At 37.2% G+C, this 17171-nt stretch overlaps 2 protein-coding genes and 1 long non-coding RNA gene across 4 annotated transcripts; 1 reads left to right on the forward strand and 2 right to left on the reverse strand.

Annotated features, from left to right (window-relative positions):
- The first annotated feature begins 113 nt into the window (after positions 1-113).
- On the forward strand, positions 114-8010 carry LOC106963339 (ankyrin repeat and SOCS box protein 2-like). 2 transcript variants are annotated; one of them, XM_015058204.1, is made up of 8 exons: positions 114-534; positions 3042-3211; positions 4263-4418; positions 4504-4749; positions 5477-5648; positions 6393-6978; positions 7253-7406; positions 7511-8010. In XM_015058204.1, the coding sequence occupies exons 1-8, from the start codon at positions 425-427 to the stop codon at positions 7636-7638; spliced, it is 1722 nt and encodes a 573-aa protein (XP_014913690.1). In that variant the 5' UTR covers positions 114-424; the 3' UTR covers positions 7639-8010. The 2 variants fall into 2 exon arrangements, with proteins under 2 accessions (XP_014913690.1, XP_014913691.1); XM_015058205.1 differs by lacking the exon at positions 114-534 and adding an exon at positions 2377-2840.
- On the reverse strand, positions 3113-4555 carry LOC106963341 (uncharacterized). The gene is made up of 3 exons (XR_001428174.1): positions 4463-4555; positions 4229-4383; positions 3113-3201 (listed from the first exon to the last, which is right to left on the reverse strand). It is a non-coding gene; the product is annotated as an uncharacterized LOC106963341 (long non-coding RNA).
- A 562-nt stretch (positions 8011-8572) lies between the features above and the next one.
- LOC106963340 (protein FAM181A) lies at positions 8573-11069 on the reverse strand. Its single transcript, XM_015058206.1, has 2 exons — positions 10138-11069; positions 8573-10058 (listed from the first exon to the last, which is right to left on the reverse strand). Exon 2 carries the CDS (start codon positions 9984-9986, stop codon positions 9216-9218), a length of 771 nt encoding a protein of 256 aa, XP_014913692.1. The 5' UTR covers positions 9987-10058; positions 10138-11069; the 3' UTR covers positions 8573-9215.
- Positions 11070-17171: the final 6102 nt, after the last annotated feature.

Consider the following 17171-nt stretch of genomic DNA (forward strand, 5'->3'; position numbering starts at 1 on the left):
AATTTTACTCAAGTAAGAGTAAAAATACTTCATAGTAAAATTACTTGAGTAAAAGTAAAAAGTACAGCAGAGTAAAAATACTCCTGAAAGTACTTTTTATTATTAATAAAAGGTTACTGACGTAGATGTAACTGAGTAACTGTAAGTAGTTTGTGCCCAGCTGTTTATGTCACCGTGATCCTGCAGCAGCAGACTGAACCGAACAGCATGACCTTAAAAGGAATCCCCTCTTCAAACCTGCTGCTCTAATTCCTCCCAGCACCGTGTTCATCTTTTTCACTGAGGAGATGCTGAACTCTCACTCTGCTCTCTGTGCCTTTTATTACACAAAAACATTGGACATACTCCTACCTGTCTGGATTCATTTTTTTAAAATGTGTTTTTCAGATTTTATTCTGATTTATTTGTAAAGAAGACGGCAGCGATGACGGCGGTCAGCAGATACAGGTTTCTTTACAACAGACTGAACGGGGATTTGAAGCAGAGACGATCTGTTTGCCTCCAGAGTCGCCTCATTTCACCAAACTTCTTCAGGTACGGAAAACAGACGCAAAATAAAATCTGTTACAAACCGAGCATCTCAACAGACCCGAGCAGCGACTAACGACTATTTTAGTGTCAGATTATTCTGATGATTATCAGACAAAAAATTGCAGATTTTTCACTTAAACTAGTTAGGATTTTTATGTCCAATTAGAAATACGTTACACAATGCAAATAATGATTATCCTATTTTAAAGAAGATAATAAGCATTTTATTGCTTAAAATGCAATCGTACAGCATTGAATTTGAATCAGGTGAAACTAAAACAATGACACTTGAGTTTTTACAGAAAAAGGTGTTATCTTAAATGCAAAATGTAAATACGATAAATAAGATTTTTACGCTTAAACAGGAAAAACATCTTGTGAAATGGTCTGCCAGTGGAATTACTTTTTAAAAGTATATATTCAGGAATTATTAACTTAAAACAAGCGTATTTATCTTGTTGAATAGTTTGAAGTTAGTTTTGTCCTAATTCAAGTGCACTAAAATATTTGAATTACAAACTACATTTAGTAAGAGAAGTAAAACAAATCAGATACTCACTGAAAGACATCTGATATGTCAGTCAACAGCTTTATAATTCTATTTTATAAATATTTCTTGTTGTGTGAGGATTATTTTTATTATTTTCCAGTTTTAATAAGTTTGAAACCATCAAATCTACAGTGAACACAAAGAAAACTGCATCTGCAGCCTTCAATGACTGCAGGTGGCCTTAATTTGAATGTGCAGCAAATCCTGCGGCTTCCTGCAGACGCACGTCCTGGTGACGTCAGACGTTTGCATCTTATCGGTCACGGGGTTAGCCCCGCCCCCTGCGGTTTAACTGCCGCTCATTGAACTTGAGTGGCTCACCGAGATAAAAGCAGTTTTTGCATTTATTAAACAAAGCAGCTCTGTGCAGAGATCGTGTTACGAGTGTGTCCATGGCACACTTTGGAAATAAATGTTCTTTTACCTGATTTTATGAATTATTTTCATTTTCATCTTTAAAATACCAAAAATTCCATTATTTATTTCTATATGTTTGATCTATCTGATGGTTTTATTTTTAAATATTAATTAAATTATAAATTTTTTAATCAGTTAATACTCAAGTCACCTTTTACCAAATACTTTTTTACTCCTGAGTAATTTCTTGCAAGGCTACTTTTTATTTGAACTTGAGTAAAAATATGTAATGCTACTCTTTCTTGAGTACTCCACCTCACTTCTGCGTAATTTGAATGAATGATTTTTATGGAGGTAAAATGTAGTCATAAAGTGTGTTCAAATGAACAAAAATAAATAAAACTGAAAAATTATTTTGAAGCTAAAAAAAATGTTAAAACTGATTTTTAAAAAATGAAACTGAAAATAAAAATTATACTGAAAAAATTTTTTCAAACTGAACAAAATTTGCAACTGAAAACACGGTTGTTTTCAGTTGAAAACAACTGAAAAAATATGTTTTGACACTGAAAAATGTTTTAAATACTTTTAAGATGTCAGATTTTTTCTCCAGTTTTTGATTTTTTTCTTTTCAGTTAAAAAAATCTGAAAATGTTTTTTTTTCAGTGTCAAATTATCTTTTTTTTAAGATATGGGGAAAAAACTGGAAACAAAAAAGTTAAAAACTACTTTCCAGTTTCAGATTTTCTTTAGTTCAGAACTAAAAATAAATAAATAAAAACACTGAAACAAAAATCCACTAAAATCTTAAAAGTAGTTTTGATTTTTTTTCCAGTTTCAAACTGTACTTTACAGTTTCTATATATATATTCCATTTCAAATCGTTTTTTCCATTTCATTGTTATTATTTTTTTCATTTGAACAAACTTTATGGCCCCAATGTAGCTCCATAAAATAGATCAAATACCCCTTGCCTCGGTATTTTGTGACCATTTTCAAAGTTTATGTCATTCTGGTAAATACTTTTACGCTTACAAGTCAATGTGGACTGAAAAAAAGTTGTTTTGACTTTTTTTAAAACACGACACCAATCACTGAATGTGTTATTTTTAAGCTTGTGGTTTGTTCTGGAACGAAAAAGCAGCAGCATTATCTTCATAGCCGTCTGTCTTATCTCCCTGGATGTCTTTGACATATAAGGCTGCAGCCGTCAACCCGCAGCCTGACGCTTCTTTCCCAAAATAATCCGACAGCAGCTGCGCCCTGTGCGGCGCGACGCTGCGACATATCCGCTGCCAACAATGACCAAATTCAACTACGCCGATTATTTATCGCAGTTCCGAAACGCTGGACGTAAATGCGGAGATGATCCGCGGCGCGGAGGATCTCCAGAACCCCCGGAGTGAGTCTTTGTTTGAGTGGATGATGCGTTTATGGTGGCTCGGTGTTTGCGGTTGCTGTCCTGAAACACAACGCGCATCACAAACATGACAGCGTTTTCTCGTCATCTTGACGGAATAAGAGGGATTTATGTAAAATCCTGAAGGTTGTTGTTTTAATTTCCATCTGTAATCATAATTTTCTGGTGTTCCCAATCCTTTAGGGATGCTGACCCGGTGTTTTCTGCCGTGAGGCGCGGAGATGTGGAAACCCTGAAGGAACTGGCAGCATCTTCCTCCCACAGCCTGCTGAAGGAAAACAAAGACGGGTGGCTTCCTCTGCATGATGCTGCCTATTCTGGCCAGACGGGGTGCCTCGAGACTCTGTTGAAAGGTAAAAACATAAATATAAATCCAATTTAAACCCTTTTCTCCACATTCCCAGAAATTAAGACTTAATTTATTAAAAATGGGAGACTTATTGCTATGGAGTAGATGAAGGCTATGGAGTGCAGTAAAAAAAAAATTAACAGCAATAATTGTATTCCTTTAGCCTGTGATAAAGAAAACAATGTGGGTGTTCACTTTTCAAAGTCATATTTTCACCATGTTATTAACATATTCCTAAATATATTAATAAAATGTCTGAGTTCCCAACTAAATATTTAAGTCACAAGCTAAAAATTTAGCTTGCCTGCTAAATATTTAGTTAGCAATTTAAATAATAAAGTAAACAAGGAAAAAACAAAACAAACCAGTAGAAGCACCTGAAACATATAAATGACTGTATTCAGTATGAACCATTTTAAGGTTTTCCCATATATTTAGTTTAATCTCTCTGGTTATACCAGCTCTATTTATAAAGCACTTTAAAAACAACACTGTTGACCAAAGTCCTGTACACCATAACCAGAAATAAAAACAAACAATACAAATGCAACAACAGGAGAAAAGGTCAGCTTTAAGAGAAAACTATTATTAGCAAGCAGTTTCTGGATGGTAAGTCAACAACAAAACACTTCTCTTTTCCAGCAGCCATTGTACAGTGCATACAGAGGTTAAACCAGCTGACCAAGCATGCTGGAACTCTCTTTGGATGCCAGATAACGGGTTGGACTTGGCTGGGGTTGCTAGGTAATGGTGCAGTGCCCCTGGAATGTAACTTAACAATCAGGAAGTTTCCAGCCACAAAAAAACATGAATTTATTGTTTAATAAAATCAACTGGGTGTTTCTTAAGTGCTTGAACTGTTTTTAGAAGCAGTTTAGACCCAAATAGAAGTATATAAAACATGCTAAATGTGAATTTTGAATAACGGATGCCCTTTAAAGAAACTGAATTTAGCCAGTGTTGAACCTATGGTAAAACTCAGATCCAGTAAACTTTGTTAAACTGTTTTCTAAATGCTTACAGTTGCTTTGTGGATGTTTTCCTTTCTGCTGCAGCCCATCCAGGCTCAGTGGACAAGCGGACGCTGCAGGAGCAGACTGCGTTGCTGCTGGCCGTGTCCTGTGAACAGCTGCCCTGCGTCCAGTCTCTTCTGGAGTCAGGCGCCGACCCCGACATCTGCAGCAGCAACAAAGAGACTCCTTTGAATAAAGGTACAGCTGTGAAATCAGAGCTGCTAAGAAGTGTGATGACGTACGCGGGTGTGTGTGTGAAATGCTGAGTTCTCTGTCTTTACAGCTTGTGAACTGGAAAATATGAACATGGTGAACATTCTTCTGTCTCACGGTGCCTCTGTGAACCAGCGGTGCAGTCAGGGCTGGACGGCCCTCCATGAGGCCGTTTCCAGAGAAAACACGGAGATCTGTGAGGTTCTGATCCGAGCCGGAGCCACAATCAATCCAGCAAACACCTACAGCATCACACCGCTCACTGTAGCAGCTCAGCGAGGCCTGAAGAGGGCGCTGTGCTACCTCACTGAGAGAGGTAGCTGCTGAAGAAAACAGTCACTGATTTCATTCTTACAAACCATATTAGGGTCATTGTACATAGAAAAGAAAGGAGTACATTCCTGCCAAAAATATAGTAAATTCTGAGATTAATCTGAGAAATTTCCCCAAAAAACAAGGACATTTCTGAGTTTGCAAGGTCTAAAATTTTCATAAATTCAGAAATTGAGATGATATAATTTCAGAAATTTTCTAGAAAAAAATTAAATGTCTGAATTCAAAAAGTTAAAACTTAACATTAATCTCAGAAATGTTCTAGAAAAAAACAGGAACAATTGTGAGAAAAAAATCTCTGAAATTTTTAGATTAATCTCAAAAACATTTCTAGAAAAGCAAGAAAATTTCTCTGTATGGAAAGTCATTTTGTAGAAAAATTCAGAAATCTTTAGATTAATTTCAGAAATTTTCTAGAAAAAACACAACCATTTCTGAGGTCCAAAAGTTTAAAATTTTGTGAGAAAAACTCAGAAATTTTCATATTAACTTTGGAAATGTCCTAGGAAAAAAGAGTTAGACCTCAAATTTTCTCAGCTTTTTCTAGTAAATTTCAGACTTTTCAAAGTCAGAAATTTTCTTTTTTTTCTGAGATTATTTTTAACATTTCTTTGTTTTTTGGCAGAATTTTCTGAGTTTATCAATCTGCAATGGTCCTAATACACTGCCATGCATTTTAAATCCTATAAAAAGTGTTGCTGTTTTTTCAGGTGCAGATGTGAACATGCAGACATGTGATGGTGTCACAGCGCTGCATGAAGCCAGTAGGAACGGACACCAGGAAGTTGTTGCTTTACTCCTCTCTAAAAATGCAGATGCCAACATTTCTGATAACTCTGGGCTGCTGCCTCTGCACGTTGCTGCCCAGTCTGGACACCATGAGTGAGTCTGCATGTCACTTACTTTAATACAAACCAGCAGGTTTAGAGGGAACGGTGTGACCTTGCTTATTTTATCTATTTAATTTCAAATATCAACATAGCGTCCAGTTCAGATTTTCTCATTAACTTTTTTATATCAAGTTAAATTTTTGTTACTTTCCCCCTTTTGTTATTCCATTTTTATTCTTCTTTAAAATAGATAAAACAATAATATGTGATTTGTGTAGTTCATTGACCTGAATTTACAGTCAAATTTGCAGTGAACAGTCAAAAATATGCTAGAACAAATTCAGAAATATTCTAGAATTTTTTTTGTATTTTTTTTTTGTCTAAAAAGTAAAAATACATCACAAGAAAATAACTCAGAAATTTTTAGATTAATCAAAAAAAAATTTGGAAAAGAAACGTGGACATTTTTTGTTTGAAAAGTAAAAAAAAATGCTAGAAAAAAACGCAGAAATTTTTGAAACTCAAATTTCCTATGTGTTTTTCTAGAAAATGTATGATAAATCACAAAATACGAGTTTCAAAAGTTGAAATTTTGCTATAAAAACTGAAATTTTCTAGAAAATAAGAAACTGTCTAAATTTGCTAGGAAAAACTTTTAGAAATTTCCATGATTTTCTCTTGAACATTTCTGAGTTGAATCTCAAAACTAAGTATTTTGGCGGAAATTTCCTCCTGTTTTTCTTCTGCTATCTAGCAGTAGTTTATTACAGGTTCTGTGATCACACGTTGTTTTCAGGATTGTTTCTCTACTGGTCTCCGCTACAAGCCGCGCCAAGCTGCGCCACAGCTGGATCAGCCCGCTGCACCTGGCAGCGCAGCATGACCGCCACGCAGCGGCCGCCGCACTGCTGAAAACGGGCGCAGACGTGAACGCCATTCTGGCGCACAGCCGCTCCGTCCAGTACGAGGACCGACGCGCCACCGCTCTCTACTTCGCCGTCGCCCACCGCAGCAAGAGGACGGCAGAAGTGCTGGTGAACGCCGGCGCAAACCTGAGCCTGGATCCGGTCAGCCCTCTGCTGATGGCGGTGCGTCAGGGCTGCGTCAGCACTGTGACGCTGCTGCTGGAGCGAGGCGCGGACCTGAACGCCACGCTCCCGTCTTTGGCGACCACATTCCCAGCTCTGATTGCGCTCAGCAGGAATAATCTAGCTGTGCTGAAGTGCCTTTTGGACCACGGCTGTGACACACAGGCCTGTTTCACCTGTACGCACAGTGCTGCGCCCCACCCTCCATCCGGAGGATCCGACATAAGAACTGCTGGCGGCCATGACCGTCTACCTCCTTTAAGCTGTGATGAAAGGCCAGAGCGGGCGACACAGGTGGGAAAACCAACAACCACATTTCACAATGACAATATAGGCAGAAGTATGAACTTATTTAATTCTGTTACGTCTGTCTTCCGGTCTTTCTGTCTTCAGCTACGTCTGTCTTCTGGTCTTTCTGTCTTTGGCTGTCTTCTACTTCTGTCTCCAGCTTTTTTTAAAGCCACTGTGTGTGTCCCCAGATTTCCACACAAATAGATGAAACAGAATCAGTAGAGATCATGGTTTTGGGTTTTTCATGAAGATTGTTTTGCTTTTTTATGGTTTTCAGTTCTGCGAGTGGATCTCAACCCCAGCTATGTGTAAATGGGCCGGCCCGGTCGTAGACCTGCTGCTGGAGTATGTCGGCCATGTTCAGCTTTGCAGCCAACTCTCTGCGCTCCTGGACAGCAGAGACGAATGGCGCGCCATCAAAAGGAAGTCATGTAGGTGCCAGATAAAAATCAGTGCAAGGAAACACTTTGCTTTCATTTCCTCATAGAAAAACACTTTACTTTTTTTAAACAATCGTTCTTATCTTGTCTTCCAGTGTCACCACGTCCACTTCAGCACCTTTGCAGATTAAGGATTTGGACTCAGATGGGGAGAAACAGGAAATCTGTTACAAGTTTGCCTCTGCCAAACAGACTAAAAACATATCTGAGTCCTGATGGCTGATTTCAAACAGATAAACCTCAGATTTTAGTCTTTTTATGCACCACTATATTTATCTTCCTTTTTCTTTTTTTAGTCGCATCTTCAATCTGTTATGTTTAAATATCTATTTATACTTGAAGCGATGTGACAGCAAGGCCTTTTAATCTGTCATTTACGTTGTGCTTTTAAGAGACCTTCAGAGACGGCTGCCAAAAGGATTTCTTGAGGGAATTTGAGTCTTTTATGTATCATTTTTTATAAATCATTTTGGCAAACATTACCTGACAAAGACAGATTTTTGTTGTTAAAAGGGGAAACTGTGACAGCACACAAGTACAAAAAACATTTTCTTTCTCTGTGGATACAGAGTGAAAATAAACATAAAGGTGAAGCTGATTACTTTATTGGAAAAGTGCAATTTATTCCTTTAGGCTTAAACATCACAAATAGATGCAGCATTCTAGTAAGTGCTTAACGAAGTGTCCCGTTTCCAAAATACAAGAGAAAAATTATAAACACGCCACATAGCTCACAGTTTCACCTTCCCAGGTGTGGGGTGGCGTTTGTAAAGATACAAAGTCAAAAATTAACAGCAATAATTTGGGTTATTCAGCCTAACAGGAAAAATGGAGGTTCATTTTCCAAAAGTTATATTTTCAACATGTTATTCATTCTTTTATGAATGTCAGTTTCAACTAAATATTTTAAAAAATATTTTAGCAAGCTAAATATTTACTTCACAAATAAAGTAAATGTTCATTTATCATATTTGAAGCAAAAATATTTAGCTAAGAAAATTAACTTAAATATTTAGTTAGCAACCTAAATATTTAGCTCTGTTTTTTTTAGTTCTGAATCAATATTTAGCTTCTAACGACATATTTAGCTCCAAACTAAATACTTAGCTTGCTAACTAAAGCTAAATATTTGCCTTGTGAACTAAATATTTAACTCAAAAATAAATATTTAGCTCAGAGTTAAACATTTAGTTAGCAAGTTAAATATCTAGCTTGGCCCAGATTTTATTTTGGCAGACATTTCCATCAATTAGCAAGTTAATTTGAATAAATATTTAACTCTGAGCTAGCTATATACTTATTTCCAAACTTGCTAACTAAATAGCTCAGAGTTAAACATTTAGCTAGCAAGCTATATTTAGCTAGCTCAGGCGTTTACAGAGGAGGTCAGCAAACCCAGCTTTTACTCTGACAGACACTTCCGCCTACTGGCAGGTGAATTTGCATACCAGCTAAATATTTAGCTCTGAGCTAGCTCAATATTTAGTTTGCTGTCTAGCTATTTAGGTCAGACCTAAATAGGTACCTCCGAGCTAGTTAGCTACCAAGATAGCTTTTAAGTATTGAGCTAAATATTTAACTTTCAACTGAATATTTCGCTTTCTAAGTAAATATTTAGCTTGTACACTGAATATTTCATTTAGCTTGAAACAGTAACATTCTAAGTAAATAAAAAAACGTGGCAAAAATGACTAAAAATGAACTTTTTTCACTTGTAACAGGCTAAATGACCCAAATTATTTCTGTAAATGTTTGTCTGTGACTTTACAAACGGCACCGCATCCTCATGTGACGGGCAGATTAAATGAACCCAAACACGCTTAAGATCGGAGACTGCGCCGTGGCCTTGGTCGGTATCGGTTTCACCACAACGTGCGTGTGGAGTTTCTGTCCGTACGGATGCTCGGACCTCTCCGGCTCTGCTGCCTTGCTCCACAGACCAAAGGGAGGATGCGGAACAACAATCTGGCTGTGGAGGACCTGATGTCCTTGGAACTGGAAGGGGCAGCAGCTGCAGAAACTCACGGAGCGATGTGAAGTCAGATCCAGTTTCAGCACTTCTTTTTCCGCAGAGCTGCGCCTGCCGGATGAGGAGTTTGCGGTTTTTTGCGCGTCCTCCTGACTCCTTCTCCTCCTTTCATTCTCGCCGCCATCAGATGTCCCCGAGCTGCTGCTTCTTCTCAAATCCAAACAGGGTTTGTCTCTCCTGGCTTTGGTTAGCCTGGGTTCCTCCCAAAACGACGCTGGTAGTTGTCGTTTCCGCATCGGCACCTGGTCCATTACGCCGCCTACGCTCTGCGCAAGTTGCGCATCGGAGCTGGCCTCATCCGTCGCGGTCACCCTTTGACGCTCAGCTCCTCTGGCGCACCTGTAGTCCGCAGAAGTGAGAGTCTGACCTCTCGGGACTCTGGAGAACTTCTGTGAGAAGCGCTTGAGTTGCTTCTGTAGGTATTTCCGGTGATCCACGGAGCGCCTGCAGGGAGCCGACTTATCCAGAGCCGCCTTGATGTCGCTGGATGCCAAATTTACAAAGTTGAGTAAAGTTTTAACTTCGCTGTCTGCACTTGACATCTTTACCAGAAGCTCCTTGGCTCACTTCATGAGTCCATTATAGAAATATGAACCATAATCCACCGACACAATCTGTGAAATATCATAAATTAGTTTAGATTTTTGCGTAATTGCGCACCAATAAATCTCCGTTTTTTAAACTCAAGCTCACCGTTTTAATCGAAGCTTCCCTCCAGACTGCAGAGGTACTTCAGGAAGCTGAATGAATATAAACCCTTTGTAGTTATGCTCCTTCCCTTGAACCAATCAGCGACCCCAGACCCATCACAATGCACTCCAATCAGTCTCCAAGCGCCTTGGTATCAAATTCTTCACCAGCGCAAATTGCTGCCATGGAGATCTGGAAAGCCCAGCCCTGGAAACGCGATATTTCCCCCAAAAAACCCGCTTCTCACTCTGCTCCTTTTACGCAAAATAATTCAACATAAATGAAATATATCGTATTGGACATGCTTTAACTTCCTGTTGCACGGGTTAAAGTTGAGGTTTAATGCCTTCCACATGATGTCAGCTGTAGGATTTGGTGGCGGTGGGGGGGATCTAAAGAGCGCATAACCATGGAAAGAGGCTTGAACGCTCAAGAATCTTGTCTTTCTGTTTGCCCCCTCAATCGAGCGACACAAAGGCTGAATTACTCATTCAAACCTGGCGGGACAAAGGGGAAGGAGCTGGATAGCACTCCTGCATTTGTAGTCAAACATTTAGAGACTTAAATCGAGTCGTCATGAAGGAAAAAAGACTCGGACAAAGCCCATAGAATTGCCATCAGCAAACATTTTCCTGTGTCATATTATGGGGTCTCCATGGCTCCCTCTGGCCGGAGGACAATGGCACAAGTTTGCACACTCGAATACTGTCACCCTGCCAACCGCAACAAGGGCCCAAAACAGGACAATCCCCAGAAAAGCATGGGCTCCACGGGGAAGGCTGCGGCGGAGGGGGAACGGGACTTGTGAAATGCTAATTGAGCTTCATCCCTTTATTGAGCTGGGGAAGTGTCGTTCTGCTGGAGCTCAGCGGCTCAGAAAGGAGAGGCGATAACAGAGATTACTTAACCTTAAAAAGCAAAAAGTAAAACATTTTAAGACAATCTCAGAAATATTCTGGAATAAACTTTGATTATTTTTTTAGTTTGAAAAAAAAATCTAAAATTTTCTAGAAAAAAATCTGAAATTTTGAGATTAATCTCTGAAATTTTTCAGAAAAAACTCCAGACTTTGAGTTTGAAAAATAAAAATAAAAATCTAGAACTTCCTCTTCCCCTAAAAAGTTAATCAATTTTAGTTTACATTTTTTATTTCTCTTTTTCTAGACGTTTTCTAGAAAAAAAAAGTTTTTACAAGAAATTATTTCACTTTTCAAACTATAAAATTATTTTCTAGAATTTGTCTTTACATTTGAGAACAGAAATTTACCTTGCTTTTCTAGAAAATCGCTAAGGAAATAAAATTTCTGAGTTTAAAAAGTTGGAAATTTGCTAGAAAAAAATGAAACTTTGAGATCAATCTTAAAAATGTTATACAAATAATTAGGACATTTTTTAGTTGCAAAAGTAATCTTTCGTCTAGGAAACTCATATTTTTATAATAAAGCAAAAAAATATATATCTTAAGAAGGAAATTTGAGTTTCAAAAATCAAAAAACATTTTTTTTAGAAAAGACATGAATATTTCTGATTTTCAAAAGTAAAAAAAATAGTTTGGGTTTTGAATAAAACGAGTTTGTCCATCTTTCAGACAAGTTTTGAGAATCCAGAAATTTTACTCAAGTAAGAGCAAAAAGTAAAAACACTCCGAAAAGTAATTTTTCTCTAAAAAATTACTCAAGTAAATGTAACTTGTTACTATTCATCTCTGCTGATATGCGATGCTGTAATCATGTGATGTGTTTTTAGATCATTTAAATTGGAATAAATGTGTAGTTTACTTTTTTATTTACATTTCAGTAAAAACTTGAAACTCCTTTCCTTCAGTTTTGACTTTAAACTCTCTGGACGGAACCGACTGATGGTTAACATCCTCGTGTTTCTCCAGGAAAACCTGCTGGAAATCGCAGACATACTTCCCGATTTACGGCCGTTTATTTGGAGAACGATTGACTCCTGCGCTGCGTTTAGAGCCGTTGTTCCTCCGGCTGGTTCCTCTGGTTCTGGAGCGGCAGTCGGGGCCTATTGTCCCCATCCTCTGGCTCACCTCTGTTTAACTGAAAAGGCTGGTTAACAATGGGGACCCCCGCCCTCCACCCGCCTGTCACCCACTGTTGTGCTTTTGAAGTGAGGAAGAAAGAGGAAGAGGAAGCTCATCCAGCATCCATCCGTGGTTCTGGATACAATGTTTGTGGCTCATTTTAGGCTATTCTTGGTTTGAGTTTCAGAACTTTTTACACTTTTACACAGATTTTATTCCAGCTCTAGATGACCTGCACTGCAAAAAGACAAAACTTTACCAAGAATTTTCGTTTATTTTCTAATACAAATATCTGAGTTCACTTGAAATCAGACAAAACTAACTTATAAGTAACTTTTCAGCAAGACATAAGAGCTTATTGTAAGTCACTCTTAAGACATTTTCCCCGTGTTATAAGTGAAATAATCTGTCAGAGGGACTAGTAATTTCTCATTAATATTAGCGAATTATTAACTTAAAGCAAACTCCTATGTCTTACTGAAAAGTTACTTCTAAGTTAGTTTTGTCTTATTTCAAGTGAACTAAGATGTTTCCACATCATTTATTTATTCCACGTCATTATTTTTATTTTTTCATTTAAAGCACTAAAAATAAAACAGAATTAAATTAACATAATGTGATTTACTCTCCTGTGGTTTTATATGTAAACATTCAAGTAAAAACAAATAAATTCTGAAAATTAAACAGAATATTTTATGATCTTAGTGCTTTGTTGATGGAGTTGGATATTTTAATGCAGATTGAAGCCTCTGTGTGTTTCAGAGCTGGTGGCCTATATGAGATATTTAAAGCACATAATGTTGCTTTGTTTAGACTTTTTCTGTGTCAGTCAACCGTCTGACAAACGACTAAATATAGAAACCTGAGGAGAAGTCTTAAACCTTCTTGTTTTTCCTTTCAAGCAGCTACTTTATAAACAAGAAAGAGTCACTTTACATTTTAAACAGATGTTTTTGGAGGTCAGACTTCAACATGCAAGTCTGTGTTTTATTTTGTATGGAGACGAGTTTCAAATACGGGCTGTAACTAACGTTTTAGTAATTGATTATTCTGACAATCAATTAATTTGATTTTTAAAAATGGATAATTCGATGGATTTTTCATAGAACCACTTAAGCTTATTCAATATATTAGAAATGCATTTAAAAATATTGTAAATATTTAACAAAAAAGTATATTCTATAAAAATATATATTTTTATATTTTAAAATAAAAATATTAAAAATAATATTTTGTTTTTATTCTAAAAGTAATATTTTAACATAATATTTTTATTAAAACATTATTTTTAATAAAACATATTAAATAATAAAGTTAATGCAAACTTTCTAAAAATATTTTAAAAATATTTTTTAAACTGAAAATATTAAATTTTTTAAAAAATATTATTGAAAATATATTTCTAGTATTAGAGTTTTTTTATTTGTTTGTCTTTTTTTACATAAGCAAATCAAAGCCAATTGAGGAGTTTTGACCAGAACATTTTACAGACAAAAGAGTTTGTTTTTTTGTTTGTTTGTTTTGTTTTTCTTCTCTTAATTTCACAATGTTTATATTTTCTGTACAGTTTTGGCTTAACTAGTGCACTGAAAATATTGTTTTTCAGTAAATTGGCTTTTTTATGTGTATACTCCACATTAACAATTAATCTATTATTAAATTAATCTGATTCATTTCAGCTGTTGTAAATTTTAAAAAATGCAGTTCCTGGTGAGAAATTAGATGAGACGGCCAGTGGAACCAGAACTTTTTCATCAATATTAAGGAATTACTTAAAATGAGCTCATATTTCTAGCTAAAAATCTACTTGTAAGTTAGTTTTGTATCATTTCAAGTGTATTAAGATATTTGCTAGAAACTAAACCAAAAATACTTGGTAAGATTTTGTGGTTTTGCAGTTTACGTAGTCACAGTCCTATTTCCTGCTTCACACTTTTCACTAGATGGCAGTGTACTTCCACTGCTTTCTGACCTACTGCACATGTTCAACCAGATCCAATAATGTTCACACACACTGATATAATAAGAGAGAAACACAGATAGAAAAGATAAAGGCAGCTGTGCTAATCTTAGCCGAACATTATTATTCTGCGGCTGACTGAGGGATGTAAAATCTTTTTCATTTCATGCACTCGGCATTTTCAGGCTTTGTTTGCGAAGAGATGCAGATTAACTATCTTGGCAAGAAAGATAACAGTGAAAGACCACAGTAATTATATAAAGAGGCTTCCCTATCAGTTTATACGGCCGTGATGTATGTTGTGCCAGACTGCTGGTTGTTGGAATGAGGTGAGGTAGCAGGAAGGAAACAGGAGGATGTAGAGCTTTCCTCTTGTCAGATAATCAATACTGGGACTGACTGCTGGAGAGGATGGATGAGCAGGAGCCGCAGACTATATGCCAAGCTTGTTCTATCCTTCAAAACTCTGAAAAAGCTCTGCAAATGCAGCCCAACATGCAGTGGCCGAGGATTTTCCACTCTAAAAGTCATCCACAGCTCTTTGTATGAGCTCATCCCATTACTGTCTGTGAAGTGCTTTTTGATAGGCAAGACATGTGATGAATACTCAGCCACAACAAAAGGCTGCAGGGCTGGTTGCTGAATTCACTGATCTTAATCCAAACCGGTTTGAATCGTAGGCTTAGATGTTATTTAAATTATTTGGACTGAGCAGACTCGGTTGGCTCCCGTTTCAAATATTTAAACCCCCAGGAGAGGAGAGAGGACATTAAACTGCAACTTATTATTGAAGATGTGCGAAAATGTTCATTTTCTAACACTCAGCGGGGAAGGAGGAGAATTTCTGTTTATTGTTTGCTTTAAAAAAGGCAGAAAAATCTCATATTTTTACAAGTTTCTGGTGGAGGATCAGGGTTTTATTCTCGTTGTCAATCAGGCGTTTGAATGTCACGTTGGCTCTCTGGTACCGTGTATGACTGGGGGCTAATTTCATAACCGTGCCCAGAGAAGACCACCAACAACATTATGCAACTCCACTCTTAAAATCCACCCATTGTTGTCTCATATCTTCCACTCTGCCCCACAGCATCACCCACTATTAACTACAGCCAAACCACAAATTTACATACAGCACAGAAAAAAGAAAACCTTTCATTCCCACTGTCTGTCTGCGTGTTATCTTTAATGAGTTAATCTAAAGTTCCCTGCTCTAATCGATCGACTCGTTTTTATCTTGTATCAAAAGGTCCAAACTTCTTTCCATGGCATTAAGAAATACATGTTCAACTGCTGAATGCTAAAAAAGAAGCTAATTATTATATTAGAATATCTTTTTCTGTCATATGTGTTAAATACTCATTAACAGAAAATTATCGATTTTGACATCAGGCAGCGCTGAAAACCAACCGTTTATTGGCGTCATGTATTTTTATCCGCCTTTCTGTCATCACCTTCATAGCAAATCAGTATTTTTTAAAATGAGAAATTAACTCTACTCTGCCATACTATTAAATTACTAACTTAAGAAACTTATCAAGTGTTTATATTTCAAAACAGAACAGCATAAACAGAATTTTTCATCCCAAACCAGACTCTATTTGGACCTTACCTCTTCGCCGATGTGGTAGAGGGCCGCCATCTTTGTTTGTGTACCAACGGCTGCAGTTAAGAATGACGAGCGGCGCCCTCTGCCGGATGGCGGCCAAACTACAACACTAAAAAAAAGATCTAATGAACGTTGTTAATCGATTGGAACTTATTTTAATCTAATAAACCATTAATCGACTATCTTATGGATCATGTGCTAAATGTCAGAATAATTAGAGATATTTTTATTTTGAAATATAATTTAGAAGTTTGCATCCAATAAGATTACTTTTGGAAAGCCCAAATAAAAAATTTCCTTTTGGTTATTTCATAGCTTTGGAGGCGTGTTTTGAGGTTTGATGAAAGTAAGGTTAGAGTGTTTGACTATAATGCCCGGGGATATGTTCAGATAGACACTAGGTGGCGCTAGAGTGCCTTCTCTGTTTTATTGTACTTTATTTTTATAGTGTATTGAGCGGAATACAGTGCAGAATTGCTTAAGGCAGTGGCCAGATTACACATTTGTTACATTTAGAGGAAAACAAGGAAAATTGCACCCCAAACATCAAAGTCAGTGGCAGCATCATGTTGTTGTTTTCCTGCAATTAAAGCAGCAGTGATATTTATTTTTAAAAATGTTGTTTTTTTATATTTGTTAAAACTGTCACTATGTTGTGATGGTCTAATATAGATAAAAAAGAGCTCCTCTACTTTCTCCCAGTGCTAACTAGAAACAACCAATCAGAGTCAGGAGGCGGGTCTTAGTGCTATCAATCTCCACTCTACAGCTAGCAAAGCCTGTTGTAAATGCTAAAGCTAATTAGCTTCCAATGACGGCAGATATCCAGGAAGATTTCTCTGCCATTCGCACATTTAGCAACAAGTACATGAGATTGATTGACAGGTCCTCCTTCTGGCTCTGATTGTTTGTTTTTGGTACATTTTTCAGAGTAAAAGTTGCGAAGAAGAGATCTGATGGAAAAGATTCTTCGGCAATTATGCTGCCGACAAAATGAAGAACACCGTCCAGAAGAAGCTTGCTCCTAAACTTTGGGAAGATGTAAGGACATAGATTTTGTCTTTTTTGATGAGATGGGGGAAAAAAACTCTGCCAATACATCTTTCAACTTCTGTCTGGCAAAGGCAATACAGTTAAAGAATTGTTGTTTAAGATGATTAAAAGTGACAACCCAATAGTTATCCACAAGGTGATAGAAAGCTTCAAGAGAACCCTTTCACGTCCCAGAAAAATCCATCTAAAGAAAAACCATCTGAAAAAAAGACCATCTTAAAAAGGCCTGGAGGTGGATTAAACATGCTGTCTGCTGAGGAGACGATTCAGACGACAGTCAGATTCAAGGACCCTCTCACTATGACTCGAGACTGGACTCTGACTCGGAACCGGACTATGACTCGGAACCGGACTATGACTCAAAACTGGACTCTGACTCA

The sequence above is a fragment of the Poecilia latipinna genome, unplaced genomic scaffold (genome assembly GCF_001443285.1).
Source record: "Poecilia latipinna isolate Pla-1442-1.1 unplaced genomic scaffold, P_latipinna-1.0 Scaffold1522, whole genome shotgun sequence".
NCBI lineage: Eukaryota > Metazoa > Chordata > Actinopteri > Cyprinodontiformes > Poeciliidae > Poecilia > Poecilia latipinna.

Bases quoted from the DNA above. Each gene is read 5' to 3' on its own strand.
- LOC106963340 (XM_015058206.1), bottom strand. From the start codon at position 9,986: ATGTCAAGTGCAGACAGCGAAGTTAAAACTTTACTCAACTTTGTAAAT.
- LOC106963339 (XM_015058204.1), top strand. From the start codon at position 425: ATGACGGCGGTCAGCAGATACAGGTTTCTTTACAACAGACTGAACGGG. The intron at 3,212-4,262 runs GTAAAAACATAA...TTTCTGCTGCAG, and splicing joins CCTCGAGACTCTGTTGAAAG to CCCATCCAGGCTCAGTGGAC. The intron at 5,649-6,392 runs GTGAGTCTGCAT...CGTTGTTTTCAG, and splicing joins GCCCAGTCTGGACACCATGA to GATTGTTTCTCTACTGGTCT.